This window comes from Amblyomma mixtum, chromosome 6, assembly GCF_055824585.1.
Source record: "Amblyomma mixtum isolate Tamu chromosome 6, ASM5582458v1, whole genome shotgun sequence".
NCBI classification, from domain to species: Eukaryota; Metazoa; Arthropoda; class Arachnida; order Ixodida; family Ixodidae; genus Amblyomma; species Amblyomma mixtum.
The window spans coordinates 86,867,544-86,894,748 of record NC_143017.1 but is presented as its reverse complement, the minus strand read 5'-3'; the positions used below and the strand labels follow the sequence as shown (position 1 = coordinate 86,894,748).

At 45.2% G+C, this 27,205-nt stretch overlaps 2 protein-coding genes across 3 annotated transcripts; one reads left to right on the top strand and one right to left on the bottom strand.

Moving 5' to 3' along the window:
* Window positions 1-2,829, top strand: LOC149339604 (transmembrane protein 169). Its single transcript, XM_089548314.1, has one exon. The coding sequence runs from the start codon at window positions 225-227 to the stop codon at window positions 1,158-1,160; it is 936 nt and encodes a 311-aa protein (XP_089404440.1). The 5' UTR covers window positions 1-224; the 3' UTR covers window positions 1,161-2,829.
* Window positions 1,955-26,255, bottom strand: ALiX (programmed cell death 6-interacting protein-like protein AliX). 2 transcript variants are annotated; one of them, XM_089548311.1, is made up of 17 exons: window positions 25,852-26,255; window positions 25,455-25,509; window positions 25,054-25,117; window positions 24,027-24,160; window positions 23,152-23,302; window positions 22,531-22,640; window positions 20,802-21,141; window positions 20,136-20,259; window positions 17,795-17,972; window positions 15,154-15,375; window positions 13,397-13,550; window positions 12,604-12,752; window positions 9,993-10,124; window positions 9,384-9,540; window positions 6,814-6,912; window positions 5,967-6,227; window positions 1,955-3,165 (listed from the first exon to the last, which is right to left on the bottom strand). In XM_089548311.1, exons 1-17 carry the CDS (start codon window positions 26,055-26,057, stop codon window positions 3,077-3,079), a joined length of 2,625 nt encoding a protein of 874 aa, XP_089404437.1. In that variant the 5' UTR covers window positions 26,058-26,255; the 3' UTR covers window positions 1,955-3,076. The 2 variants fall into 2 exon arrangements, with proteins under 2 accessions (XP_089404437.1, XP_089404438.1); XM_089548312.1 differs by lacking the exon at window positions 6,814-6,912 and having other exon boundaries at window positions 25,852-26,235.
* Between the last annotated feature and the right edge of the window lie 950 nt (window positions 26,256-27,205).

Sequence of the window (27,205 nt, the reverse complement as noted above, 5' to 3'; positions counted from 1 at the left end):
GTGTGTGGTTTGTTTTTACAGATTAGTTGTTGTTGATCATTTGTTGACGTTTGGTAGAGTCGTGATGACAGCTTGGTTTCCCTTAGCTCCACAATGAAGGTTCTTGCTGTTCGCGTTAGTTTCTGATAGCGCAGCCGTCTTCCTTCGAATACCGACCGGCACGCATTGCCGGACCCGCTTCCGGGACCAAACGAGCGTTCCTGACCGATAGCGAAGCGCTCGATATGACCGAGGTGGAGCGCCCAGTGTTCGTTCCCCCTCGTAAAAGAAACGGCAGCAAGTCGCCGAGATCTTCTGGCGCAAAGCAGAACAACGGAATACCTTCCGATCACCGTGTGGCGTCGGCGGGGAAGCCATGCAGTGCAGCTACCACGCCGGACAAGACCCCAGAGAGCGACCGGAGCGGAGGCTCGGCACCAGCGAGGCCGCAGCGCAAGCTGTCAGTCGAGTTCCAGCTCGATCCGGACGAGCGCGATCCGGACCAGTGGACTACGGACAGATCGCAAGCGACGGACAACGCCAGTACGGACGGAGAACTCTCCAGCGTCAACGAGCGGTCTTCTCTGAGAGCGGACGGGAGCCGGTACGTGACGATGACGGGAACCATCAAACGGGGCAAGAAGAAAGGCACCACGATCGACATGAAGGTGAACATCTCACGCGAGGAACTGGACGAGATCGAGAGCAGCATCAAGGACCAGAAGATCAAAGACGAGGAGGACGACTGTTTCTTCGGCCTCAACAAAGGCCCGCACGTTCTGCTACTTTCCTTCGTTCTCGTCCCCTTCGTGTTCGTCATCTCCGCCGCGAATTCATTTTACCTGGGCACCATGACGTGGTACAACATCCTGGTGGTGCTCAGCGAAAAACGCTCTATCTTTCACAAGATATTCTTGAGCCCGTTCTGGATCATCTTCTATCCGTTCCTGATCGTGCCCGCAGTACTCGGGCTCGGCTTGTACGCGGCCGCAGTTCAGATCTCGTGGGAATACGACAAGTGGAAGCGAGAGGTGCCCGACTGGGAAAAAGGTTTCTACGGCTGGCTCTGCTGCTTCTTGCACATGGAAGAGTGCAGTCCTTACGAGGTGGTCGTCCTTTCGGACGTGCAGCGAGCCGACGAGACGCAGCCGCAGAAGTCGACGGCTGACACGCCCGTCTAAAGTTTTCCCTCTCGAGCCCACCCAGCATTGTGTGGGCCCGAACAGTGCAGTATTCTGTGGCCGATCTGTGTTCGGCACATACGTGGTTTCAGCTTTTATTGCGGGTGGAATGCGCCTTGCTGCCAGCGACTTGTGCCCCCATCCGTGCCTGCAAACTTAAGAGGCTGTCATCGTTTCCTTTGCAGTGTCGCAGTGGGGCTGCCCCGTTAGAAATCAGAATCATGGAGAGATATGGATATTTGCACGATCTGGCAGCAAATATGGTGCATGCAAGTTGTGCTTTTACTTGGCTCTATACTGCCTCACGAGCTCATTGCGAGCGAACAAAGTATGTTCCTTTTAATTTCGGTATGTGCATCTTTAAAGAGCGCAGAGCTGATCCCTTAGCTATTTAGGAAGTGGCTGGTGCAACTATATGCTGTCTACTATGTCATACGTGTTCATGTGCAACACATTCCGTATCATCTTGCAAACATTGTCATATCATTGTGCAAAGTTTCTTGCACATTCTAGTCATACAATGTGCTTATTCCAGGCACTTTCGACAGTGTACGCTCATATATATATGTCCAAGTGTCAAGGGCTCTAGCATGCCAGCCATTTTTTACCAGTCCGATACTTAATTTGATAATGCAATGTCACACTCTTTTGGTGCTGATTCTTGTACATCGCTATACCATTTTTCAGAACCATGCATACTTGATTAAAACTGTGATATATTAGCATACACTTGTAATATACGTTACTGCTCATCTATCAGTGGCAAGCATGTGAGTAAGGAACATTCATCATCATCACATTGATAGTCACGTTTATTATTTGTGCCAAATACATGTTTTTTATTGTGCGTTTTTAAACATGATTCTTCTAGTCTTGAAAAGTAGTTTTTTTTTTTTTTTCTGCGAGTTGATAGCAACAGAACGCCTCACTCTTATGCCTACTGCAGTTATTTGAACCTAGCAAACAAAATGCTGCGATTTTCATCTACTACTAGCACACTGCACTATGGAACTAAATTTGCCATGCAGTGTATAGTGTGTACTGAAGCCTGATGCAATGACTTAACTTTATATGGTTCAGTGACTGCTTGTCTCAAAGCAAACATTTTGTATTATGTACTGTATGAACTAAGAATGTGGTTGTGAACTGAACATTTCCAGTCTGCTGCAAGTTATGATCTCCAGTAGTTTGTTTAGATTCAGCTGCAACTTTGGAACAAATACTGTGTGTGTGTGTAGTGCATGTACATTAGTAACCAATTAGAATGGTGTGAACACTGACAAAATAAACACTCATTCCAGAAGTGTGTAAAATCATACATGAATGCTTAAGTCTATTGTCAGCATAAACAAACATTTGGCCATCAAAGCACTTTTTTTTTAACCAATCATAAGGCTTACTTAGACTGGCACTTGCCAGATAACATAAGCACAACTTCAAACACAAGGAAGGAAATGCCAATCGTCAATGAACAGACCGCCGTTAATTTAAATTACATGTGTTTATTGGAGAGACCACATTAAAAACTTTATCATTCAATACTTGTAAAGAAGTGAAGGCTGTGTATACATAAAGTCCTATGCGAGAAGAAAAGATACAACAATAAAAAGTAACAATAGAATGAGCCATTCAAGGCACCCAACAATAAGCGGCATCACCTCCAAAACGAAAAAAAAATTCACCAATCAATTTTCAGATTATCCATGGCATGCTATAGCAAAACATAAAAACGGTGTTTTGCTGCAAATCGAACTTTGGCCACAATTCATAAGGCGAGTTGTATGGTAAAATAAAAGCGACACGTGTTAGTACAGCAACAAACAACATGCAAAGCAAAGAAAACAAGCATACGAGGTTAGCCACACTCCTGCAAACTAAATCTATTTCTGTCGCTCGCGGAAGGAATGGCTTGGCATTCAGTGTGGCTGCCGCGGATACGGATATGCTGGGTACTGATGCTGGGCGGGTGGATACTGCGGGTACGGCTGGTACTGCTGAGGCACACCTGCAAAAATAAGCAAGCAATTTGCAAACAGAAATGAATGTTCCCTTATTAGACATGGCGTCCAGCAAGTACATAGAGTTTCTTACTATTACCTAGAGGGAAAGCTGGCAGCCCGTCTATGGGAGTTTGCATGGCGACCCCTCGAGACCACTTCAGCCACCATGGGCGCTCAAAGCATCATGGGGCGGTGAGCTACTTGTTGCGGAACTGCAACTTTTGGCCAAAAAATAATAGAAAAATAAAGCTGTTTGATAACTACAAACGTTCTAACATTCAATATCTTGTCTAATGATTGCAACCACCGAGCAGAAAAGCATTTAAGTGCAAAGTTTGCCCAAAATAAGAGACGACTCGCTCTCCTATCGGCCTAGTAATGAACACTATGAAAACTAATATTTCGTAATTAACAGGCGCGCTTTTAAAAGTAAATATGTTTTCAAAAAAGATGTTGTTCCTTAAATACAATAAGAGGTTTTTTAATGGCATTTCGGAAAAGTGAAACCTTTTATTGGCGTCCTGTGTCGTGGCGTTTTCACTACTATGGGTTTTGCACACTGTGTTCGCGTGAAAGTCGTCTGCGCACACACGAACAGAGTTTTCGAAATGAAACGTCTTAGTAGTGCCACTCCATGTATCCAAAAAATTACGACTGTGCCGCAACAAGTAGCTCACCGCCCCATGATGCTTTGGGCGTCCATGGTGGCTGAAGTGCAGCGCCGCCAGCTTTCCCTCCAGGTAATAGTAAGAAACTCTATGAGCAAGTACTACTTGACATCAGTGCCACTCGCTGCCACGTGGGAACTTATATCATGTCTTTCAGCGAGCATTTTCAAAAATGCCTGAAAATCGGGAGGTCGGAAAACAAAGAAAATCTTTTCAGGAATACAATGTCAGCTGAGGAGGACTCTACGTATTATGAAAATTATGCTAATTAGGTAGCTGTTTAACTAAAATCGCTAACAAACCTTTAATAGCACCGTCTGGTGGTTAGTGCCAATGGCGAGTTTGTAGCCACGGACAAAACAATGCCATGTCGGATTTTGAAACGAAGAAAAAGACATTGTCTAAAGCTCTGCAGCACGAGGAAATGAGATTCTTTTTTTAAGCACAAAACTTGAACTGAGCTCGTGAGACAAGCGAGAAGTTCAGTACAAATGCAAGTATCTACTGGCGATGTATCGCAGTGCCCATGGCTCCAATTCAAGCTGCCTGCGTTAATAATATACCATAGCATGCACTTCCTATTTAATACCTTAATCACTTGGTTCAAGAGAAACGACTGTCAACACTAATTAGGTGGGCGTTATTTTTGAAAGCAATGAAGCAAAAGAAAGAGCATACCGGGATACAAGAGTGCAAGCAGTACTTTGAACTTGGTGCCGTAGTCATTGCAACACATTAGCAGATGCTTCATTTATACGCTGGGCTTCCTGCATGCCTCACGTGCTCAGTTTCAGTTTTGTGCGGAAAAGTAGCAAATTTCCTCGTGCTGCAGGGCTTTACAGAACAATTTCCACTTCGTTACAGAAACTGACATGGCATCGTCTTGTCTGTGGCTACAGACTCGCCACTGGTACTAACCACCATACTATGTTAATTACCGGATGTTTTAATTCAGCGAGTTCAATTAGCAATACATAGTCCACTGTACAACTAAAACCACCCTGGGTCATAATCGTCACGCTTCACACAAGAAATGTACTTAGCTGGCTAGCTTACCAAACCGTGTCCACTTTTTCAAGGATGAGAGCATGCAAGAGTTTCAGAATAGGGGGCTCAAATCCAGAAGTCCCCATCTGCACTGCATAAAGGCGACCTTGTGGCATGCATAAGGTCGCTTACTTCTAGCTTGAACACATGAGCAGTATGGTTATGCTCTTCAGAGCTATGTCTCACAAATCTGATCCCTGTACTATCGACTTACATCTGCATAAAAAGTAGAAAGGAGCAAAAAATAATAAGCAACGCCTACAAGAAACTGCGAGATTTACGACCATTTCAGATTTGTGAAACATCCCGTGTTTCCAGACGTGGTATCTCCATGGAAACTATACTCAACTTCATAAAAGCAATCAATGCTGCGGAGGCTATGGAAGTAGTGTGCCCACAAAACCATATTACTCCACCACGTATCATTTATTCTTCTCGAAGCCTCGACGAGTGCTTGGACAAAAACAATGAGCGGTATAAAACGAAGAGCTCGCACTGGGAATCACGGTCAAACCTGCGAGGTGCGGATACAGTCAAAGCGATTTGTCCTACCAGCCGCGTATCACACGGCCGCATGTCCTTCCTTCTCAAAAATTCGGTGACTCGCCGGACGAAAATGTGGCAAGAGGTGAAACAAAGTGCAGGAGGTTGCTGCAGAGCCCAAGCTCACCAGAAATGCAACTGCGAACTCAATTCAACTACTTTAATAGAGACCTTATTTTAGATGCACAACAGCCTGAAAAAAAAATGACAACTGCTGCTGCTTTCATTCTACATGCACCCCACCATGCGTATAATCAAAAGCAGTGTAATGCCACCTGTGGTACACAGAAAGCACTCAGTCACTTACTTTGTTCTCTTTTGCGAAGTACATCACTGTCGTCGTGTGCTGCTCATTGACAGCAATAAGAATGCTTACTAACTCAATTTCAGGAGGACCTCATGTGCGTTAACATGAAACAATGCAACATGAATTAGCAGCATGGAAAAACAGCAGCCCACAATGCAAGAGCAATGCTCTGCTTGCCTCTCTACCGACACTGGCATGGCACTAGTACCCTAACTTTTTTTTTATCATTATTATAGCTCACCTCCACCACCAGGGTACGCCGGCTGTGCGTAAGGGTTGTACACGGTGGGCATGGGCACAGCTGGGTACGGTGTGTATCCCGGGTACTGCGGGTACCCCGGGTAGGCCACCTGGGGCTGGGGCATTCCTTGGGGCACATGCAGCGGGTAGGGCGGTGCCCCGGCGCTCCCTCCGCCACCTGTCGTAGCACTGCTGGCAACCGTCACTGGGGGAGGGGGCCGCGGAGGCGGCGTCTTGCTCACTGCCGATCCACCACTGCCACCTGCTCGGAACGACGGGACAAGAACGAGCAAAGTCGAGTTTGTCATTAAGAACGGGCATGAGTGCAGAATGCTTGACAGCTGGTAGCTTAGCGCCATCTGGTGGTGTGGAAAGGAAGCTAAACTGCATCTTATCTTGACACATGGTTCCGTTTTCTCAAAGGCAAGCAATCCATTAGCAGTAAAAAGATGACATTTCATGAAAACCAACAAGAACAAAAAGGCAGTTTGATCAGTTTTGTGGCACAATTGGTTAGTTGGAAGCAATATTTGGAAGCATGTGCAAAAAATTAAATCCCCTTCCCAGATTTCCCTTTCTTCCCACCCCCCCCTTTTTTTGCTCAAAATCAGCAGGCAAATTATTTATGATCTTTCTCAGGTGTGCACTGCCTTCTAGGTAAGATATTAAGATGCTTTGAAGATAAAATCACTGTTCAAAAAGCCGCGAGACAAGCTTGGAAGCATAGCCAGAAAAGCTGCGATTCTGGGCCCTCAAGAGAACTGAATTACATTACAATAACCTCATGGCGAAAGCTCTATCACTATAGCAGAAATTAACTCTGAAAGCAGGTGGTTTGGGGCCACCACCTGAAACCTTCTTCGGCGAAACTTGGGTGTTGCTGGTCGTCTTTGGGGGAGGGGGTCGCGGAGGAGGTGTCTTGCTCACTGCCGATCCACCAGTGCTACCTGCTCGGAACGACGGACACGACAGCAAAAAAACAAACAGGTAGATTTTTTTGCGAGTGGGCATAAATGTGGAAAGTTTATATGATGATAATGGATGAGGTGGGTAGTTTAGTGCCACCTGGTGCAATCCGAGAAGTAGATTAAGCCACATTAGATCTTTATTCCACTGGCAAAACCCCCGTCAGACCTCCAAGGGCCACATTTCACCTCTGCAAGCTGTACAGTAAATTCACCAAATTTCCACTCTGCAGGCAGATGGTTCGAAGCAGCCACATGAAACCTTCAGTGGTGCTAGAGACGGCTCTATAAAAGGAGGTAAAGGGTGTGTTGAAGCTGCGAAAAATGCAACTGTTCAGCATCACCATTACAGAAAATGGCTCATGACATATGGGGGTTTAACATCCCAAAGCGACTGAGGCTATGAGGGACACTGTAGTAAAGGGCTCCGGAAATTTCGACCACCTGGGGTTCTTTAATGTGCACTGACATCGCACAGTACATGGGCCTCTAGCATTTCGCCTCCATCAAAATGCGACCGGCACGGCTGGCATCGAACTCTCATCTTTCAGGTCAGCAGCCGAGCGCCATAACCACTGAGCAACTGCGGTAGCGCCATTGAAGAAAAGACGACATTTTATGCACTAAACAAAAGCTGAATTGCCAGCCAAAACCAATGCTGAATGAAAATAAGCCGTTTCCTTCTTGACAACCACACTGTGCTACCATGCGAGGTTGCCAACATTTGGCATTTATATGTAAGCCAAGCAAAATGAGAAAACATCCCAGAAGCAGCTGTTGATCGCTGCAGAGGAAGAAATCGAAAGGGTGTTAAAAGAAACTAGTGGTATTAATGGTTTGGCTAAAAATACCAGTACAACCCCAAGCTGCCTACTTGCCAGTTTCAAGACAAATTTCCTGGAAGAAGATTTTGCAAAACATAAGTGGCTCAGGGTGACTACCAAAACTTAAGGAAATGTTTATGCATTCACTGCATTTGTTCACTGCAACTCAAACCTGGACAACCACAAGAAAGGACATAGCAGTTACATGCAACACCATTCCAGCCATACGTGCAGCAAATTAATCAAAATTTGCCACACATGCAAATCAACATGCTGACCAAATCAGTTCTAGCATTTAGCATATCTGCAGTGGTTTTTGAGTGCACTTAATCAATACTCTTCACCACACACTCTCCTTTCACCAAACCTGTTTATTTTGCATCTCAATGTGCTACCTTTCGCTTCCATTCATGAGCTACACCCAGTATATTCATGACAGTTTATTTTTATATTAACGCCCTCAACTCCAACCCTTGCTATCATTGCTTTCAAAGCCACATTTAGTGAGAAGTCTGGCCAGAAACCAAAATCAATGATTCCTTCTCCACGGGTGCTGCAGGTGAATTCAGTGCTGCCAAACTTCGCTTTCTTTTGCTATGCAATACATTTCGTAGAACCCAAACCAAGTAGAGAGGTAAACTATCAACCAATCACACCATCGTATCACCTGGTTAGCTACTTGTTCCACAAATCAAATAGTATGCAAGTTTTCGAATATTTTTTTTAGGGCAGATTTGAAAAGCTACTCAGCATCTTAACAAATAAACATAATTCAATTATTTGGCTCTCGCATACTTTTTTTATGGACCCGAAACAATGCCCACGAAACAAAATTTATGGCTATGTGATTGATTAAGAACCTAGGTTTTAAAGCATTCTCAACCAGTCAAAGCACATAATAAAGAAATGCTTCCTGCATGACACCTTTGGTATCCAACTCCAAAACATGCAAGCCACATCCTGGAAAAGCCAGCTTTTAACACCCCTGGATATGGCTCCTAATCCTGCATGGCCACAACATACTAGGAGAGGAGAAGTAGATGTACCTCTACAGTGCCATACCCGATCTTCCTCTCTCCTCAGCATACACTGAATGGGCATGCTGAAGGTAAGGAGAATGTGACAGCTCCACATCAGTATAGCGAGAATTAAGACATACTTACTAGACCTAAACAATATTCAAAGCATGCCGTCATCCAATCAGACCAGCCTTGACATACTCAATGTCAATCTCACCTACTAGATATAACCTCAAGTTTGAAGAAAATATTCCAAACACTGGCTAGACTCAACTTGCTCGTTCACAGAAGCCTTCAGTTTCATGGCTTCGCATAAGGCTTTACAGACCCAATGATGTGTAGGGTTTTACATCCCGAAGCTGTGTATAGGCTATGGGTGATGTTGCAGTGGAGGATTCTGAATCAATTTTGACCACCCAGGGCTCTTTACAGTGCACAAACAATGTAGAGCAAATCAGCATGCTATTTGCATCTCACCCCCAATGAAAAGCAGCTGCTACAACCAAGATTTCATCCTGTGACTTTGCGCTCAGCTGTAAAATGCCATAGACACGGAGCTACCGTGGCAAGTAGAGACTAATCATACATCAAAGCTCTGCTCAGTGCCTACCGTAATGAGAAGGTGGCGCTGGTGTTGGAGCAGGCTTGTTCACTATTGACTGCTGCAGGTGCTTCATCAGCTCTTCCTTCTCAGTTTTCCGAGCAAAGCAGAAATCGCTGATTTTGTTTTGGAAGGCAAGCAGGATTTGGGTGAGGTCATTGTAGAACTGGGGAAAGAAGAGAGAAAAAGAATATTAACCAACATGAGAGCTACCGGACTTGGCATAGCATTGATCTGCTAAGCATACGCAAATGAAGAGGTTAGATGTCAGTCAGCTCTAGCTAGTGATCTGACCACGGCAAACGAGCATATGCATTTCCTTCAATCTCGCTCTACATCTATGTAATGCCCCTTCACTTTTTTAAAAGATCAGAGAAGCTTGTCACCACAGTAATGCTTTAATCTTTGACCGTTCACTTCACCATTATGCCATCGGTCAGAGAAATAAATAAATTACTCTGGTGCGTTGTTAAAACATAAATATAGCTTTTGGAAATGCTCCTCTTCATAATCCTCCCTTTTATTCCCCTTTCCCTTTATGAAATGAGGAGTTCGCTTCCTGTAGAAAGTCTGACTGACAACTGCACGCTTCACAAAGAGCAACATGGATCAACGTACCTTAGTGCCTTCCTCCAAGTTTGCCATCAGCTCCATGTACATGTCGTAAGCTGCAGCAAGCTCCATCAAGGCAGCCTCGCGATTGTTTCCACCCCTTCCTTGCTTCTCCTGACAGAACTCGGCATTGGCAGCCTGGAATCAAATGAAGGTCATTGATTAGTATGCTGCAGAAAAGGCTTGACACCGCTAAAAGGAGCTTATACTTGCGTACTTCACCTGAAAACTTTCAACACTTCCACCCAGGTGCCAGAAAATGGGAACATGTCATGGTTTGCCCGACAGTGTAATCACAATATCTTTCGATTCCAGTGATTTGATATAAAGAGCATCTACCATCTCATGCTGTCACAATGAGTGCATGCTGTGCAAGCAGGTTTGTGTGAGTCGTGGCTTGTGATGCTCTTTCGATGAGCTTTAGCATTTTCCTTCGCACTGTCAGATCCTTTTTGTTTGCAAAGCTGCCTCATTCACCATAAATAAGGAACAAGGTGCCATTGCATGAATGCTGTTGGATAACCTGGCCACATGCATGACATAGTACAGTAAAATCTCGTTAATTCGAACTTCACGGGACCGGGAAAAAAGTTCGAATTATCCGATGTTTGAACTATCGAATGGCCTCGAAAAAACTGAGAAGAACCATTTGCATTATGGTATATTACTCGTGTAACGAACCCACTCGCATAATAAACCCACCCACCCCCTATTTTTGCCTAAGAATTAGAAAAAAAAAGCGTCAGTCGACGCTTCCCTGTCCCTGATACGTTATGCACCATCACGGTCCACAAGGCATTTCTTGGCACTGTGCCAAGATGCTACGCAGTGATAACTTCACGGTGTGTTTACCCTTTGACTTACTTTTTGACATTAGCTCTAGCAAGGGGGGAAGTGAACTTGGCAGAGTGCCAGCGCTTGTCCGCCTGTGCAAGACTCGTTTTCAGTATGTTCACCTTATCGTGCCATGGGCGATTGGGGCGGACGCCATCTACTGCCATTCAATCATTTTGGAACGCGCCATAGCAGCAAACGCCTTTTGCAGCAAATGATGCTAAAATGATAAAAGCCGGCAGCATGATTGCGACTGACCGCGTGCTTCCATTGGGGACTGATGGGAAGGATGGACGACACTCGCAAAGAAAAAAAAAAGTTTTTCGCATGTAATTTGCAGCGCCCGTCCGAAGTCACAGCCTTCCAGTGTCACCAGTGTCACGTCAATCACCTCGTCTACTGTCTATGATGTCACCATTACATAACAGCATGCATGCCACCGCGGCCGCCAACCCCTACCTCCAGCGCCGCTGGCCGCCGTGCCGGTGATGGCGCCATTTAGGTTTTACCCACCCTTCCATGGTTTAGTCTGGCTCCATCTTCTGTCCCCATTTAGGATGTGCGCAGCCTCTAACTATGCGGAGGTGCTTTTTTTTTTGGCCACGTCCTGCGTGCCAAGCCGCCCAGACGCGGCGGCGCATAGTTCGAATTATCCGTAGGGGGACCGCCGCGCTTTCGAATTAACGAGCTTTTTTATACACAGATCTCTCTGGAGCTTGGCCAGAGTAAGTAGTGTAGTTGGAATTATCCAAAAATTCGAATTATCGAGGTTCAAATTAATGAGCTTTCACTGTAGCAGCAAGCACAATATCAATGGAAGTGTGCTGGGCTGTCATACAGTGAGGAGATGAAATTCTGTCAATTCCTCATATGGCCTAGAAACTTAACCCTGTAAGTACTTCAAGTAAGAAGGTAAACACGGTGAAATCTTGATGATATATGACGGTTGGTCCGAATTTCGGGATGATACTGACACAAAGCTTTGAAATGTTTATTGTTTCACGCTCAATGCTGCTGGCACACAGCTTTTATCACTCTGTGATGCATGATGCGACCAGATTTATCTCGAATGCTTGCAGCCAGGCGGAACCAATCGTATGCTGTTTGAGACTGCTAAGGTTACTTCGCACACATTTCAAAAGTCTGTTGTCAGCTGCCCAAGAGAGTGGCAGGCATTTTGTTCTTCGACGACATGCTTGTCTCTATCGCCGCTGCCACTGAGCTCAGTTACTTGTGGGCGCAGGTCAGCCCAATAAAGAGCTCGTTCCAGTGTCACGTCGATCACCTCGTCTACTCTCTATGATGTCACCATTATATAAAATCATGAATATGTAAAACGAACTCACCACAGCCCATTGAGTGCAATGTATAGAACTTCACATGTTCTGAACATTCTGAACAGACTCCCATGCCACTACGGACGATACGAATGAGCAAGCTGCAACTACACCCTCAAGCACCAAGTGCTACCCACACATCGCCGACACCGCAGTTGCCGGTCGCACAATATGCGCCAGAAGTAGCGAGCAGTGGCACATGGTTGAAAATAAATTCTGTCAACCGTAAAAAGATCTGCGTGAATGCATTTTCCATGCTCCTGCATGTGGGTTTTCTTCGTTCTTTAAGATACGAATATTTTTTTGCAATCCCATGACATTTGTATCATTGGCATTCTAGTGTAAAAAAATACAAATTCTCTGCTGTGGAGCTGACCATTTAAAACAACTATGTGGGAATTACAAACCATATTGCTTTTGTTGCTGTTCATTACAATGCGACCCACCTGGATGCTTTGGACCACTTGCTGCTCCTTGGCCAGGCTCTCAGCAACTTGCTTCTGCAGTGGTCCCAGGGTCTCCCCCAGCATCTCCACAGAGAGGGCCTGCTCGTTGATCGAGCCGTCGTCAGTCAGGGCAGCCAGGAATTTGGGCTCTGTAGTGGGCAAGTCAGTCACAGAACACTCTCAAGTGGTGTAAAAGGTGCTGAAAAATAATCAGAGTATATATGCAAAGGCAGGACGGCATGCCCATTCATTGCAGAAAAAGAAAAAAATGAAACTCTACAACACCTAATATTGCCTGATGAAAAAGCATTGAAGATATTTCTGAGACTATAAATGTGTTTGAAGAGCACTACATTGAGCTAAAAAAAATTTTAGGGCTTTTAAAGAAGCTCTGCAATGCTTTTTCAAGCCCGTTCCCAAGCTTCTATTAAAATCTTCAGCCTTCTGCGGCCTTTGCTATGTCGCCATTGCCCACTGTGCCAGAATGGCTATCGTTGCGTCACCAAATATGAAATGCCACTGTTGGGCCGATCACCTTGTACAGCAACTGAGCATAACAATGCAAGCAGACGACATATGATTGACCAAGGGTTGGAGGAACTGCACGTGTCCAAAACTGTGTTGGCCGTAGCGTGCCAGCAGTTATGAGAGCAGAAAAGCCTCAAAGATAAAGGGCATTTCAGTGAAAGGCATTTCAGGATCTCAGTAACTAATGCAGCAGCTGCAAAGTGGTTCCAGACCAACCTGCAAGTCGGAACAGCATGACGGAGAAAGTGCAGATGATGCCACTCACTCATGTCAACTGTGGAGCTCTTGAGCTCAGACTCGATGGCTTCACGCTCTGCCTTGATGGTCTCCACTTCCTCCATGAGCTGCCTCAGCCGCTGGACACAGGGCGAGTTGGAGGCTGTGGGGTTGCCCGAGGGGATGCCACTCTCGAGCTCAGCCTGCATGCAACAGGACGCGGGGTCTAACAAACCAGTGTCTACAAACCTTAAAGCTTTCCTTCTCTCCCTTTTATTTTCCCCTCCCCTTTTCGGCAGCTTCCGTGCAAATGTCCTTATGCGTGAGAAACCACAGCACTCAAATGCTGGGCAGTGTGTATGCCAACACTTGTTTACAGACCCTGACGCAACAGGGACATTGAGGGCAATATCACCCAGTTTTTGTTTTCAATAAAAATCGACTGTTTGGCTCTTTGAGGCTAATGCTGATATAATGCTGATATAAGGCATATTTTTGTTGTTAACATTAGTTCTTCAGGTGGGAACACTTTTAAATTATGCCATTTGGTTCAATCTCTTAGCGTTAGTGAATGGTGGCGCAATAAAGCCTCGGAGATCCTTATTCAGAAAACAGTCTTGACGCTGCCACACTTTGCTCATGAAACCAGCCAGAGACGGTGATGCCTGCATACAATTTTTCGGCCTTGTCTAGCACACAAAGGCAATTTTCAGCGAAAGTTGCCTCCACGTCATAAGAATGCAGCAATCTATCATTACAAGCCAACTTCAATTTGTACCCAGCCTCCTCCCTTTCAGATAGTTTGAAGCATGGAACTAAAGATGAGAAGCTATGTGCAAGACAAGTGTCAGAGGACTAGATCATATCTATGTCTGCTTCATGTATACACAAATACAGATGGCTTTATATGTTATTGCAATGTGAAATAAACTTGAATCAAATGGCAATGGATTAATTAAGGCCACTTACTGACAAAAAATCAGCAAAGCCAAAAACCTACTCTGCTCTCTAGTATGTGTTGCTTTAGTTTTTTCAGCAAATGTGAAAATGAAAGAGAAAAAACAAGGAATGTGCTTTGTGAACAATGGTTCAAAGTCTCCTTTCTTATTTATAGCAAACAATGACTCTACACAATAATATCTTTTGCAGGTTGCAAAGACATCTTTTAAGAACATCTCCACACCAACTTTAATGAGCACTGCCTTTTGTGGATCACAACAAAAAGCATGTGCGTCTAAAATTGAGCATTATGTATGAGTAGCCCCTGCTTGCAGATGATGTGAGCTAACAAAATGCACTTATCATTAAGAAGCACATCCAGGGTGCAGTGCAGCGAACTGAACACTTTGTTAGAAGCGTGAGGAATAAAAACACACACACACACAAACACACTCTCTCTCTCTCTGATGTGATAATGAAAAGAACATAGCTTAAGAAATTGCGTTGAGCTCTTCACTGTCAAACTATACTTCGGGCTATCGTTGAATAAGGCCGCTCAAGAACTGCAATCCACTGATTTCCCTGTTTATGGGAGGAGGTGCAGGTCTCGATCCCCAGTGCTACCAGGTGCCTACCAGTTTTCCAATGGATACAAGCTTCCCTGGCCTGACACTTGGCTTTGCTGGGGCAAAATGCTTGGACAAACATGCATCTCACCCAACTTTGTGTAAACCAAAAATATGTTTGTCATGGTGCACTTCAGCCAAGATGCCCTAGCGCCATGCAAAATCAAGTCATCACCATCACAGCTGCAACAAGTGAAGCAGACTCAAAGTAGGCCACCCTTCACGGTGCTTTCCAACTTACATCCGATGCGCTCAGAAGCTCAATGTTGCGCTGGTGCTTCTGGAACTTCTCCTGGACTGTCTTGTCAGCCTCGGTAGCCACACGCATGATCTCCTTGTACTTGGCCAGGCTGTTCCGCAGAGGCTCGTTCAGCTTCTCCGACGGACTGCGCGTCCACCGCTCTCGGAACTGTGTCCGCAGCTCTCGGTCGGACTCCTCCTCTTCCTGGAGCAGCCGTTCACCCTGCAGAAGAAGCAAAGAATAAAAGAAGAACACAGCTGAAGAGCTGGCACTAACGCTCAATGCTTAGTGCCCTCCAGAAGCAAAAATGGTAGTCTCGTGCAGGTCATGCAACACAAGTCCTAGTCTCACCACAGCTATTAAGTGCCTCGTTTATTCATCACACAAGGGACAAGACAGCGTTCTTCGCCATGAACAGAAAATGCTCGTGTGTCACCCGAGCTTGACACAGCTGCTCCCAATCCTTGCACAGCCCTGAATGACACTCCTTGAACAACTGTGCGTGCAGCTGTCTCACTGATGACCATTTCCTTGCAGTCGTTTGGTGTAAACAAGCGAATACAATAGCTGCACTGTACACCCCCCCCCCCCTTCCCCCCAAGATCCACTTTAAATTTAAATTAAATTCCAAGTGGGCCTGTTAGAGTGAGTTTTGACTCAATGAGCCCACGTAAAAGCAAACCTAAAAACAGGTGATCCAACAGAGTGAGTTCAACTGAGTGATTCTGTGCAGTACAAGTTTAGCGCGAGGAGAAATTTCACAGATGGCATGTTTTACTTGCTCATTAAGATGCAAGCTTATTTTTTATTTGTGGGCCTGAGCAAGTTTCACGCGCTTTGCCAAGGTATGGTAACAGCAATTATGCCCAAACAAGACGGACCCTACCCATGAGTATTCTCAAGACCAGCAAATGCTTCCGAACCTCCCTACCTACCACCACACAAGAAACTTAGCAAAGAACAATCAGTGATGTGGAGACAGTGGCAGACCAATACCTATTTCCACCTCAGTTTCATAAACAAACCCACCCCAACTGTATACAGCAATAAATGCCCACTATGCAGGGACTACCCCTAGTACCGTATTTACTCGCGTAATAGGCGCACTCTCATAATAGGCGCACCCCTAGTTAGGGCGCGAAAAATCAGATTTTTTTATTTCTGCGCATAATAGGCGCACCCCGAACTTGGCACTGTAATCAATACTGTATTTACACGATTGCAAGCCGACGCCTCGCCACCCCCCGCTTCCCAATCTCTATTTTAACAAAGTTTTTGCTGAACTGACTACTAGTCCCTACTAGTGCTGCTGCCGTCGCAGCTGCTGCGGACCCACAGCACATACAACGACATCGCGTAGAACAGCCGCACACAGTTTTCAGGGATGCTCACTTTAAACGTCTGTTTGGAAAGCTTCATTTCCAGCCGGAAACGTTCCCGACTTAGGCCCGCGAAAACCTCGGCGCTTGAAGTCGCGTACGAAAATTTAGGGACGCCGCATTCGCAACTGCCGCACTTCTCGGCCACGTCGTATTTTCGGACCTGCCGCACGCTTGCCGCGTTCGAGAGCAAACTCCCAGCCGTGTAGCTGTTAAGGTGCTTGCCCGTCGAGCTAAAACATCAACGCTCCGCGGCAAAGCCATAAACCACGATAACTATCGCGCTACCGCAAATCCCGGCACTTGACAGCAACAACAACAACAAAAACGAGCTGGAGATGCTGATGGCGATTAGATAGCGAAAGCTCGCGGCGGAGGAAAACGATGATGATGATGAGCTTGGCCTTGGGCGCCCTCCGTGGGCGGCGTCTGGTAGCTCCTGTGCGCTGTGTGGCCTCCGCGATCAAGCGCCCGTTGCGCGCAGCCGGAGCCGATCGCGGAGGCCTCGGCGCGTGCATTCCGAAAGTTTCGGTGCGGCCCTTACACGGACTTTTTTTTTTTTTTTGAACATTTTCTTCGCGAAAACGGGGTGCGGCCCGTACACGAGTGCGTTTACGTGGTGTGTTCAATTCTGCGAGTCGAAAAATTTTCCGGAAATTTTACCCCGCGTAATAGGCGCACCCCGAACTTTGAGCCGGATTTTCTGGAAAAAAAGTGCGCCTATTATGCGAGTAAATACGGTATACCACACAGCATGGGCATGCCCCAAATTAAGGGTTGCCCCTGTTAAGCACAATCCTACTCTTGAGTAGTGGGAGGCCGCACTGACCAGCATGAACTATGAAGACCAGCTCCGGCTGCGGGGCGGACAGCCCAAGTCGTCAGAGCCCTAAACCGAGGACGAGGCCCGCCCATTGCGAGACAACCACTACTTATTTCCCAGTAAAGTTTTTCTACTCACTCACTGTGAATCACTCACTCACGAGTTGCTCTTAATACCGGGCTGCAATGACCACTTACACAGTAACTTACATACTAAAGCATGCAGCACGGCCACAGAAATGCAGTCGACACTGAATAATTCTAACTCGAAATGGATAGAAAATCGGTTCACCTTACGCAGGGTTCGAACTAAGGGGACAATTTTCTAATTCACATGATGATGACAGGATCAAAAGCGTAAGTTAACACTGAGCGAGTCTCGATTAAAGGGAATCCACCGTACAAGCTGAACTGCAAAGGCCAGCGGCGGCAGCCCTGACCTCGTTGAGAATTTCCCGATTCCTCTCGAGCAGCACAGGGAGGTCACTGATCAGCTTCCGAATGGCCTGGACACCACCCTTGGCCCTGACGGCCTCTGCCTTGTCCCGAATGCTGGGTGGAAGGCTGTGGCCGGTTGTGTCCTCCAAAGCAGCAGGCAGGTTCATAGATGCCAAGACCCTGTACGTTGGACAAAGGCAGGTGTCACCCTCCTCCACCTTTAAATCCTCCCCTGCTCTGTCTGCTGCTCCTTCATCTTCATTCTCTTGTTCTTCCTAGTTCACCCGGACAACATGGATAATGTACCCCCTTATCTGCAAGACAACATATGCAGTGTACAATTTTAAATACGTCGATGGTCTGTACTCTTGTCTAGGTAAGCTGGGACCTAGACTTCTGTCCAGTTCAGCTCCACAGTGTAGACACAAAAGTGTTATAGTCAAATATTTAGGGGAATCCCCCAAGGTGGAGTAGATTTGTAATAAGGGAGTAATTACTCATTGGCATCCACCCGAGCGCAGCCATACAGCTTTCTCTAAACTTCGCAGTTAAAGAAAAATTCGTCCTGGTCCGGGGTTTGAACCCAGGACCACCGCTACACCGGAGCAGTCGCTCTACCAATTGAGCTAACCAGGACGGCAAGCTTATGGTAGGGCGAGAGCGAATTGATCAGTAACTCGAAGTGGGTACTGTGTTGGTCAAATGTTTAGGGGAATCCCCCAAGGCGGAGAAGATTTGTAATAAGGGAGTAATTACTCATTGGCATCCACCCGAGCGCAGTGGATGCCAATTACTCCCTTATTACAAAAGTGTTATAAGTGGGAAAAAATCTGGAACGCAAGCCCTATGATGCATTTCAACACTAAAAAGAAATTGGTAGGAACGGCTTAGTGCCACTTGATATTCAGCAAAACATTGCTGTACTGTATACGAAATCAATGAAAAATGTATTCCCACTGAAGCTTCTGCACCTATGCTTTCCCATGGCTCAAGTCAGTGCCTAATGCTCAGAGTTCAAGCACCCAAAGCAGCCAGCCTTGCAACAACAGCTTAAACCTCTCTCTAGCCACACTCCCTACAGCCCAAGTGGTGCAATGGCAAAACGTATCATGCAGTCCAGCTGGCCTCTGACCTGCTACAGGGGTCCGCAATCTTAACAGTGTCTGGGAATCCTAACAGCTTTCAAAAGACGCTGAGCAACCTCGCATGTCTTCGCTTTTGTCTTTTCCAGTTAAACCCGTACACAAGAATAAGCAGGAAGATGTACAGCCCCTCAAAAAGATGCCAAAATTCGATACTGGTGATTGGCTGTAGATTGAAACAGTCTGCTGTAAGCAATGCAGTACAAGGAGTCCCAAAAGAGTGGGTAAAAGCAACATAGGGGGTTTCAGCATGCATGGATTTAGGTGCTCTGGGAACCCAAATAGCGCTCCAATGGACACAAGGCTTCCTGCAAAACCCAGTCAGAAAACTCGCGATTTATTACAGCTGAACACCATGATCACAGGCTGAAGTAAAGGCCACCTTGTATGGAAAAAGAGGAATCCAGACCATTAAATGGACCGACCACTCACACAAATGTGTCACGAGTTTATGAAGAAAATGAAAAGGTCGCGCCTCATACTGTGAGAATTGAGCACTGCAGTATCGGAGACATGAGGACTTCAATTTGATACCAAAACTGCACCAAACAAACTGAAGTGCCACCTTGCAGTGAAACACTGCCACATTATTAGCGTAGCGCACCACATGACCACATCTCAGTAAAATATCAATTATTTGTTTTAAATGTACAGTGTCTCTTTCTTTCAGGAGTGTTGCTCATGTTTTAATAAAGTTGAAGCTCTCTCCAGGTGCGCCCTTTGATGGAAAACAAAACATCCATCGCATTGCCAAAGATCGCTTTTTTCGCTAGATGGCAACACTAAGTTTTGCATTTCTTGGATGAAGTGGCTACCACGGTCCACTAAAACTTTCGTCAACAAGGTGTACGTCACTGTGCCGAAACAGCTTTGGGTGCGGAAACTGAAATGATGCTACTATATATTAAAATGTCGAATTACTGTCTAAGGGGTACAATTTACATTATTCTTTGGTACATCACTTATGTCAACACGCAATCCCATCGTTTTTGCTGATCATGATTTCCAGCATCGGCCTACATAAAAACAAGCGCACGCCCCGATTGAAAAATTCTCCGTGAAGATCGACAACAGCGTTTTTAACAAAACAGGTGCAGAATAGAGCACCTTAGACAGCAAGCTTTCTATTTCGTTGGAAAAAAAAATTGGGTGCTTAAAATTCAGTGCTCTGTCCCTTGAAGGGACAAGTACATGGACATACCCGTTCAGGTACTGAGTCTGCTGTCTCAGTTTGGCAATCTCCCCGTTGACAATCTCAGTCTTCCGGACCTCGAACTTCTGCAGGGCCTGGCTGACAGACACAGGCAGCAGAGCACTGAAGAGATCTGAACAAGAGAGAAAACAGCGAATCCAGTAAAACAATCATGCGTCAGGGCTGGATGCTGCTGCTTCAAGCCATTCTGACAACCGCAATATACAGTAAACACCTCATAATTTAAACTTGAAAGGAACAAAAAATTTGTTTGAACTGTGTAGAGTTTGAATTAAAGAGCATCCACCTCATCTACCTCAGGGAGTGGAAAAAAAACGTCCAAATAATTTGAACGTGGTTGATCATCGAATGACTCCTAAAAGGTTCCAAAAATAGTTCGCATGAAAGCAAAAATTTTTTTGGTAAAAACGTGGGCAACGGTTATCTGCCCATGGTCAAACAAAAACTGCGCAACAGGCTTCACAGCACTACAAGCCACGTAGCTACTACAAAGCCGAAACTATAATGACTGTTGGCCTTACTACATTTACTAAATGAGCCAGTCTGATCAAATTCCTTTTTTTCCTCACTGCAATACTTGCTTAAAGTAGCATGCACCTACAGTGGCACAAAAATGCCAAAAAAATGCCAATGAAAAGCACCAAAACTGCACACCTTGGCCAGAAGTGCTGAACTTCTCCGGGACTGGCAGGGGCTTGGCCAGCACAGCTTTGCCGATGGGTGCTAGGCTCCTGATCTCAGGCACGCGGGCATGGTAGATGAAGTCGTTGTCCTTCTTGACCTCCTCGTACAGTAGGGAGATCTTCTTGACCTCGTCACGAAAGGAGAACGACACCCCTGCCTGGCTCTCGGCAGTCTTCATCAGGTCCATGGCGTGCTGCAGCCTCGCCAACTCCTCACCCACGTTCTTGTTGGCATGGCACAGGAGTGCCTGGTGGTACTGCGCTATGGCGCCAAACGCTGCCTGCTTGCTGACCACTATCGGAAGCCATTCCTTGCGAGACAAGACGAACACATGCATCTCTGTTAAGTGTTGCTTACACCACAAGGCAATTAACATGTAGGATTTTCCTCCCTCACTTAAGGGGGGACACTGGTCTTGAAAAGAAAATTTTATTAATTTAGTCATAGTTATGAAATTTTCAGGGCACATGTATTTTTGTGCGCTGATTCTAGATATGTCATTTAATTTCGTGTAAAACAATTCCTTGAGCACTTATGCACTTTTTATGCAAGTATTTTGCAGAGAGTTTTGAAGAAAATTTGCTGCAGGAAACTCGCTGAAATGTATGCCACTGGGTTCTCTTGATATCAAGGAATACAATAAGGGTAAAATTATCATCCTGGCTATCATAGAACTTGAGTTATAGGGTACTGAAGCTGCCACTGCAGAAACAGGAACGCACACTTCACTTCTCATTTCTGAAGCGACAACTTCAAAACTCTATAACTTAAGTTCTATGATAGGCAGGAAGACAATTTCACCCTTATTGTATTCCTTGGTGTCAAGAGAACCCAATGGCATACATTTCAGCGAGTTTCCTGTAGCAAATTTTCTTCAAAACTCTCTGCAAAATACTAGCATAAAAAGTGCATAAATGCTCAAGGAATTGTTTTACATGAAATTAAATGGCATATTTAGAATCAGCACGCAAAAATACATATTCCCTGAAGATTTCGTAACTGTGACATCATTAATAAAAATTTTTTTTTCAAGACCAGTGTCCCCCCTTAACCATTCTTACCCACTCATTCACTTCATACCCCCAGTTACGCAAGAAGTCAAGGAAAAAGGTCATTTTTCGACAGCTTAACAAGTCCTAGGCCCCTTATCCTCCAGCCCCCAAACTGTGTGCAATGATAATTATCAAAATCAGATGGCAAACAAGCAAAGACAGGATAGAGTAAACAATTCCTCGTTTCCAAACACCACAGATAATGAACACACACTTCATGTCAAACAGCAATTTGATACTTGGACCCCTAGAATCTTATCTCAGAAGTATACAGCAAATGGCTCCAACAAATGGCAACCTTATAGCTACATTTCACTGCTCCCAAAAACTCGTCAACAAAGTTTACTAATATATCACCAACAAGGTACCACACAGTCTGACTGACGGTCTTAAACCCACTTTTTCTTTTTACAATATAAAGCAAATGTTGGAACTGAACAGCCACTGTTGTCGTAGCTGAGTGTCGTTCGCAAGTAATTCTGCTCGATTCAGATTGCCAATAACAATAACAATTTATTGCAGCTCAGTCTTCTGATATGTAGTGAACACATATTATACACACAACACTCTGCTGCACGCATGCTTCCTCCCCATCGCAGGTTGCCACTGAAGTCGGCAACAGCTGCAGTCCACAGCAAATAGCTTACCCTGTCCCAAATGCTCTTGAGAGAATCTCTTCCCATTTGTTTCGCTGCATCAGTATAGAGCTCTTCACACTGCGACGCTACTTTGGCAATGATATTGTCTTTCATTTTATCTGCAGAAAGGAGAACACAACACATTAAAGGTTTTCATGCTTTCCATGCTTTTCTTATCAGAAATAAGCATTTGCCTTACAAAAAAATAAAATGCTAGTACACTGCAATTACACCCTGCAATTACACCACAGAAAGAAGTTCCAATGTTCTTACAACATATAATAAAGAAATCAATATCCAATGCCCACTTGTATCTGCAGCAGGACAAAGGCCAAATCAAGACAAATCGAAATCAAATCAAAGGCCAGACCAAGATACTGACAAATCACCTTTGCATTCTCTGCCTACCTTACGAACCTGTCTCAGTGAAACAAAATCAACAAAGAATAGCAGAAGCTAGCCAAATTGTTTCACACAGAGTTACACTGGACTGACAATACAAAGCCACAAAGAAATTATAACAGTTATGCCAGCATTTCAACACCAACAAGCAACAGAGTGGTATAACACCTAGGGCTCAGAGGTGCCTATTTTAAAAACACTGCCAGAGAACTAAGGAAGTGCACACACCAGCAGTGGCCTTGCGGAGAAAGCTTTCCTGTGCCTGGGCCAACATCAATGCCTGCAGTGCAGACACTGTGTCAGCTTCGAGGTCAGGCGTGAGGTCATGATGCACGTTTGGTGCACTGTGCTTCATCTGCTGAAAAATTCCACTCGCATGCTGCAAGTGGACGAGACAGAAATACCCATTATGCAATGACACTTCACACTGATACAGTCAGCTGTGCACTCCGCAGTACTATGCAGTTTTGCAGAATCACTTATGCCCCTTGACGAAGGCATTATGGATGTAATGGGCTTTTGTCAAGTCAGCCTTTGGTGCTGCTGACAGTAAGGTACAGTCATGGTCAAATTTGTGGGCTGCAGGGTCAGGGGAAAAAATTTACTTCTCTGCGATCAGGCAAAGCAGGTCACTGAAAACCATACATGCATGAGGGAACATAAGTGCTCCATTAGTTGAATTGAATACCAGCTTACTGGCTGGAAAGGCAACACAGAAATAATTTTTTTCTCCACGAATTCCCATCCCGCAGTATACTCTACACTGCTTCGGTCATTATTCAGAGAGGCATGAAAAGATTATACACAAGACGAGAACGGTGAGAAGCACTCGTCTAACCACTCTCCTCTTCTATAGGTAACCTTTTCAGAAACACTATCCTTTGATATGGCCAACTTTTACAACTACCCCATGTTTGTATTTTACAAAAGTCTGTAATGTAATGTAATGTCTGTAACATTTTGCTAAGTCTGTAATGTAGGTTATGTACAGTCTCGACAACCTACAACATGAAAAATTGGTGCCAACCCCTACATGAAGTAAACACCGCTTAACAGGAATCAACAGCAGCACCACCAGCAAGCAAGGCAAATGAGACATTCACCTGAAAGTACTTTGCACAAGTCTTCAGACCCTCATCATCATTGATGTCAGCGCCCATACCGGAGGCAATTTGGGATTGCATGGCAGCAATGTTGAACAGAATGCACAGCTTTTCATAGCTGATCGATGCAAGAGCTAGTGAGAAGGAGGGAGAAGAGAAAAAGGCGGTAAGTTGTGAAGCGGAGAAAGCCAAAATGATGCTTGAGGGTAGCTGTGTTCAGTTCTGCTCTTTTCCCTATAAAACAGATGTCTACACTTAACTAGGAAAACTGAACAGCAAAGAAGTTGCATCAGAGAGCAAATTAGAACACCAGGTTACGGAGACAAATAACAATAAAATATTCTCTATGAAACACATAAGGAATATAACAACAGCACTAACCCACAACGTACAACGTACAACTACAAGCTCAACTTTTCTTTTATAGGCAACATTCCAAGCAAACAAACAAAAAATTAGTGAGCATGCAATTAGGTATTTTGCTCAAGGAAGCAAGAACGTTATTTGAATGCATTGTGATACCAACAGGATAGGCAGCTATGCACACACAGGTATGAATAAAACATATAAACTCCCACAGGAATATCAGCAGCATACTTAGTCACAGATAAATGCCTATACAAATTGCAGAATAGAACAAAAATAAATGAACATAGCTAACAAATGTAGCAGCTAAATAAAAAAAAAGTGCAGATAGCCTTTGCAAGCATTAAAAAAAGGAAAGTCCTTAACACGCTTATGAAAAGCACAAACAAAATACTGCCAAACCATGCAAAAGGCATGTTATGTAGTTTGCTATCCACCTGATGGTGTAATGGCTGTCAGCTGTCAAGCTGATGTAGCTTGACAGCTGTGACAGCTTGATTCCTCAGATGCAAAGTTTAGAGCAAAAAAATATATGTCCAGCTCTCGACAATTGTTTTTTTTTTTTTTACAATGTCAAATCCATCAATAAAATCCTTTTAAGCAGACACAGTGTTAGTAGCCTAAAGATCAAAAGAACAACTTCGAACAAATTGTTTCATACTCAAGCTGGCTGTTCCACTAAAGAATCCGCCTTTGTCAAAAGCGTCCTTCCACTTGAATGGTATCTGAAATGTCACAAATTTCATGGGTCAGTTTCATCACCCTGAATATATAACACAAGAAGCTTTTCATCTTGGTGAAGATGACAACTGAAATTGTAATTTAGAACCGAAAGCTAAGACAAGTGCGGACGCATACAACAGGTAGACAACACGTCACGTAGCGTACAACATGAAAACTGAATTAACAAGAATTACCGACTTCTCACAAGCGCGTACTGAAGCTCCCGGCTGTCAAATTTTTCCGGTACTTGTTGGCTCGAGACTACTCAGACAGCAGCGCAACCTAAGTGCGCCTAGTTATCAACTGCGTTTTAAGAGTAGAAAGAAAGCCCAATTTTACCTGAATGTCGTTGGGTGGGACCTTCGATTCGAGCGACGTAAGCTGATCGTAGTACCTGCACAAACGTCAACATGCTGCAACGCTACACCACAGCCGTTCAAAATATCTGAACGGCGTGTGAAAGTCTGCACACCACCTTCACAGTACATACTACCACTGTTCATCATCCGTGCTTAATACTGAGCAAAACTGGTCCAATTCCGAAGATTAATGATGAAGCACAACGCAATCGCATGATTTCGATATCGCGGTACTGGACACCGCCTCCCCCAAGGCATGCAAACGCTTGAAAAACAACCTCTAGTCGAAAGTCAGCACTGAATGACTCGCGCACACGATCTTCAATAGGAATTACACACGGACGTTCGCAACGACTGTCAAGGCAGCAATGCCGTACCTGTACATGATATCCAACGAGCTTTCGTGTTTGTCGAGGGTTCTCCATGTTGCGTTCATGCGAAGCTTGTTCAGTTCCGTCAGAGCTTCATTGTAGTTGGACGGTTCGTCGGCTGTGGAATAGTACATGGATATCACATTGGCCAGGGGTTTAATTAAATCGACTTCGGAAGTCTTTTTCAGTGGAACAGCCAAGTAGCTCGTCATCTTGGCCCTGCCCCTCAAACAGCTCTCACACAGCTCTAACTTCCCAAAGCTCCTATTCGAACAATCCGCAGGCCTGGCTACATGTGACTCATACCGATAACGACGATTCAAACTATGCAATCGTTGAAGCGTTTACTCTAATGATGACAGAAATGACTTGTGCCAAACTATACTTTGAAATTCTACTCCTACAACAAGCTTATTAGAACCTTTTTTGCGACACAAATACACATTATATTGTATTTTTATGCACCACTTCGGAGCTTCGCTTCGTTGGCTTCGCTCAGCTTCGGTCGAGATGAGCGGCTGAGCTCCGAGCACGTGACTGAAATGGCAACTTTGGCAGGTTGCTTTTCGCGCCTTGTTTTTGCCGCGTTTGGTTCACTGCGTTTGTCCGGGAAGCCTTGTCGACTCTGCTGCACAGGCGTTTTATGCACCATGGGTAAATCGGATGCGAAAAAGACACCAAAGAGGAAGCGCGGTGGTGAGGGAGAAGCACCTGACTCTGAACTAGAAAGCGCTGCTGCCAAAAACACGCAAGAAACTCTACCAAAGAAATCGAAGTCTGAAAGCGGCGAGCAAAGCGACAGCGGAGACGGCGACAAAAAGCCGTGGAACCTAAAACTTTGCTCCTGGAATGTGAATGGTGTGCGTGCCTGGCTTGGGAAGGATGGATTGGAGTACCTGAAGAAAGAGCAACCGGACGTTTTCGCCATTCAGGAAACAAAGTGTTCGGACACAAAATTGCCCCCAGAAGTGAAAAGCGTCGACGGTTACCACTCGTACTTTCTAGCTGGCGACCAAGAGGGTTATTCCGGAGTTGCCCTCTTAACGAAAATTAAGCCGATCGACGTTAAGTACGGGATCGACATGGATAAACATGACAAGGAAGGAAGAGTGATAACGGCGGAATTCGAAAAGTTCTACCTGGTGGCCGTCTACGTGCCCAACGCCGGCAAGAAACTGGTGCGGTTAGATTACCGCATGGAATGGGACAAGGACTTTCGCGCTTACTTGAAAGAGCTGGAAACCAAAAAGCCTGTCGTTCTTTGTGGTGATATGAACGTAGCGCATCAGGAGATTGATCTTGCGAACCCCAAAACAAACAAAAAGAATGCAGGCTTCACGCAGGAAGAGCGCGACGGCTT